The sequence below is a fragment of the Lepisma saccharinum genome, chromosome 4 (assembly GCF_977018435.1).
Source record: "Lepisma saccharinum chromosome 4, izLepSacc3.1, whole genome shotgun sequence".
Lineage (NCBI taxonomy): Eukaryota > Metazoa > Arthropoda > Insecta > Zygentoma > Lepismatidae > Lepisma > Lepisma saccharinum.
Genome location: NC_139232.1, coordinates 90,013,165 through 90,017,667, shown reverse-complemented (window position 1 = coordinate 90,017,667; position 4,503 = coordinate 90,013,165). Strand labels below are relative to the sequence as shown.

Genomic DNA, 4,503 nt, shown 5'->3' with positions numbered 1-4,503 from the left:
AAATAGAACCACTCGATTTCATTGGGAGGTATTCCATCACCTACGAACAGGTTAGAACCATCTTAGAGTAGAACATCTTCGATTTGTTAAATGATCTCTAGATGAAAGAATTATGCTCCATCTATGTAATTTGTTATTTTCATAATTCAAACCAATAACATGTACGTTATTTTGCTCTAGTAGATAATAATTAATATTTTTTATTTTCTATTTTTTACTATGAGTGTAAGTTTAAAATTTCAAGTTGTTCAGAGACTACAAATAATTATCAAAGAGGAAAATAGGGGGAGCTTAATAATACTTTGATATAACTGTAACTTCTTTCTGATATTAATAATGATGAGTTAATAATGCTTCACAGAATAGATCTTTTTTATTTGCCTTTTAAATTAATATAGTGCCCATGACAAATATATATCCTGACATAAACCTTTCTGTAATTTAGTACGATTTTTCATTCATTAATAGTAGTGAGTTAATACTTAAATACACACACACACACATACATAGTATACACCATGTCCATGAAATTCTAACGGATACACACATTTATGAAGTATGTATGTTGAAATACATTTGAAAATAATAATTCATTTTAACTATATTAGATAGCCTGCGCGATGGCGCAGTGGTTGCGTCGTCACCTTGTAATCAAGGGGTCCCGGGTTCGATACCCGTTGGAGGTACAAGTGGTTCGGATCCCACTTTAAACTGTAGGTCCAGTCCCGATTAGCCTTCCTGTACTTAAAGTGGACTTAAAACACCAAATCAATCAATCAATCAATAACTATATTCGATGAATTATTTACTTAATAACTTCAAAATATGTTTTGGAGTAAAGTTACATGTACACTGCACATTCAAAAAGATCCAAATATTTCAGGTTTACAAAAGTCGATTTCTTGCTTATCAGCGCAACAGTGTTAAGAGAAACGGATAATATCGAGGAGGTGAGTGAATGGGAAAAAAGGATATATACAAAAACGTCTTTGTTGTAGATTAGGCACACACAGGAGATGTACTACGTAGACATTTTCAGGAAAATATGCCGGCTCGACCAGGACTCGAACCCGGGTCTCTGGCATACCGTGACATTGCTCTAACCACTGAGCCTGCTCGTAAGCTCAATGGTTAGAGCAATGGCACGGTATGCCAGATACCCGGGTTCGAGTCCTGGTCGAGAATGCATTTTTCGCTGAAAATTTCTACGAAAAACGTCCTTGTCTTTCGTAAACATTATGATACGTGATGGGTTGGTTCATGGAAGCCTATCTAAAACAAAATACGGAATGGCAGGACTCGGAAATCTAGCATGTGGCCCTGAAAGTATGAACTTCAGAACACAAAATGCCAACTAAAAAGTAAAAGACTTATTTAAACATATGCGAACAAAATCACCAAAAAGTAGCTTCCTTAAGCAATTCCTTTGCTTTGATTTCATGTAAAGTTGGCTAGATGGCCCTGTACGCCAAGATGGCTACAGAAAGAACAGAAGTGGCCGAAAGGATGGTTTCCATAAAACTTGTCTGCTGGTAAAACAAACATTTCTTTATGATGCAAAATCAGTTCTTGAATCTTCATATATTGATTACAATCTACAAAATTCATATGGAACAGAACTCGCCAACGCTGGAATTGAACCTTGTCCTAAAAACGTGAGGTACGCTACATGGTTGCAAAGCAGTGGAAGCTAGATAAATGAGAAAGAGGAAGTGGGGGAAAGGGAGTGGAAGGAATGGGCAAAAGAGTGGGATGGAGGCCAGAGAGAAATCTGTAAGGAAACGCTTGTAAATAGCTTTTCCATTAGTCGTGCTGACGGCAGGATGATAAATCATAACTTAGAAAACCAAGCAAGTTGTCCTTAGTTTCCAGCATGCTTTTAGATGACTTTGTGTACTCGACCAACAATCGTCGTTATATACCGCCCTCCCTTTCCCCCTTCCCCATCTAACCCAACCCACTCCGGGTTGCACCAAACTTGCTGGAAAAACAAGTCGCTATTGCGGAGGAAAATTTTCAAAGATAGCTTACAAGTCTCTCCAAGGACTTTGTACTGCATGAAAAATCATAATTTAATTACCAGTGGATAAAAGATCTCAGTAAATAAATTAGACGTTTCAACAGCAATATATTCTAATCTTATAATAATCGCAAAAAAATTGGTATTATCGTTAAAGTAATATATACATGAATCACATACATTTGTAGCTAGAAATAATTATTAAAAATATTTCCCGACTCACTGAAGTAACATTGCTGAACAAATTTCTTATTCAGTTTGACATATCATTTAAGTATTAGTTCTCAACACAGTTTTACAAAAATCAGCTGTAGTTCTTGACTCCTGACGATAGCTCTCAAAACCAAGAATATATCCTAATGATGACCCGAGATGTCGCCGTACAAAAAAGGTGCTAATTTTCAGATGTAAAAATTACTGTGAGCAGTGCATGCATATATGATTCAACTTGTCTAGATAAACACATAGAGTATTCTCTGGTTTTAAATCGTTTAATATAACTAAGCAAAGAAAATTCTCTGATACATTAAAAAGCGACATAAAGGAAAACATGCTTCTTCTTACTTGCTTAGAATTAGTCATCTAGAAAACTGTTAAAATAGATTACATTCAAAATCTCTATGTTCTTCTGAGTAAGGCTACATCTGCGGTCACTAAGCAGATACTTGTAAGTTGAAAAAGAACGTTCAACGTCAACAGATACAAGTAGTGCGTATTTTGTTTTCAACCGGTAATCCACATCCTTGTTGGTTGCGACTTCTTGAACATCAGGGTTTTTGGCTAAACTTTGTTCTAACTTCTCTTTCCCGAACCCTTGCAGCTCTCGTTGCACATCCATCAAAACAGCCCACTGTGCTTCCTTTTCAGGACAGTGCTCCTCCAGTTTTGTGATTGCAGTAGTAAGGAAAGTGAAGCCATGTACAATATAGAGTTCATCTTGCAATTCCTGTTTAGGTGCAAGTTTTTTGGCTTTTTCTACTGCTGAGGAATCACTAGGCAAAGCATCTAAAAATTTCGATATTTTATGGAAATGATTGCAAATAAACACTGCAGCTGTACTTCATCTATACCGCGTTTGGTAGAACCTGTCCCTCTTCCCGCGCTTCCTGGTCGCTCCCTTTTCTAGCAGAAACCACGCGGTGTTGCCGCTGCAGACCGCGTGAACTCCGTGCTGGGGAAAAACGAAGCCAGGCAGCGAGTAATATACACGGAAATGTACAAATGTACACGGTTGTGAATAAAATACGCGAAAATACACAAATATACACGGCTGCGAATTAAATACGCGGAAATGCACGGCTGCGAATAACATACGAGGAAATGCACAAATATACACAACATGCAAATAAGAATCATTAGAACAAAGAATGGAAAAAGAAACAAAATTAATGAATTTTCTTACCTTAATTTAGCAGAGAGGTTGCACTCCGAGATCTTCGTTCTCACTATGGGATCTTCGTTCTTCATCATCTTCATCGTTGCTATCTTCATCGTCTTCGTCCGTGTTTAGATCGATAACAAATCTATCAATAATATCATCCATTAGTTGGTCTCTATTGAAATAAAATTCTTCTGTTTCCTGAACATGTGTGCAAGCTTTGCTCCAATTCTCCTTTGATATTTTATTTACTGATGTTTCTAACAACGATTCGATGGCCGAAAGTTTAAATTGGGTGTTATGTTTGGCAATGTATCTATTGACTTGTGACCATATAAGTTCTATTGCATTAAAATCACAATGGTATGGCGGCAATCGCACTATTGTATGGCCATTCACTTGTGCCAACGTGTCGATTTCGTATTGCTTGAAATTGGGTTTGTTTTCACACACGAGTTTATAAAGTTGTGGTTTCGTCATATCAGAGTCATAAAAAATGTTGTGTTCCTGTAGCCATAACTGAAGTTCGCCCTTTCTCGATTTTGATGTGGGTGCTTTATTAATTTCTCTTGAATGATATGGGGCATTATCAATTACTATTACGGAGTTTGGAGGAACGTTGGGAAGTAACTGATCCGTGAACCACTTTTTATACCTGTCGCTGTCCATTTCCTCGTGGTAATCTTTGGTGGATCTGGACCTAAACACGAGTAAGGCATTTGTGACGAAGCCTAACGAAGACCCTGCGTGAACGACGATGACACTTTGACCCTTCCCTAAAGGCATGTTTACAGGGAGTGGTTTGTCGCCCTCGAGCCATATCTTTGATTTGGTATGGCCGGAATTCACCCACGTTTCGTCCGTGTAAACAATGTGTCGACCGGCTGCTCGCAAACGTCTCATTGTCCGTAGAAAATGATTTCTTCGAACCACAATGTCGTTTCTTTCCATTAAGAAAGTTCTGCCGCCTTCATTTTTTTTATATACAAAACCCATATTTCGAAGAACATTTCTAAATGACCACAAAGCACCTTCAAAATTTATTTCCCTCCTCACTTGTTTGTAAATATCACTTACACTGGGAATACAATCAGTTTTGTACATA

At 37.6% G+C, this 4,503-nt stretch overlaps 1 protein-coding gene across 1 annotated transcript; it reads right to left on the bottom strand.

The window, feature by feature from the left end:
- Positions 1-3,428: 3,428 nt before the first annotated feature.
- LOC145987003 (uncharacterized) lies at positions 3,429-4,301 on the bottom strand. Its single transcript, XM_083121466.1, has one exon. It carries the CDS (start codon positions 4,299-4,301, stop codon positions 3,429-3,431), a length of 873 nt encoding a protein of 290 aa, XP_082977592.1.
- Between the last annotated feature and the right edge of the window lie 202 nt (positions 4,302-4,503).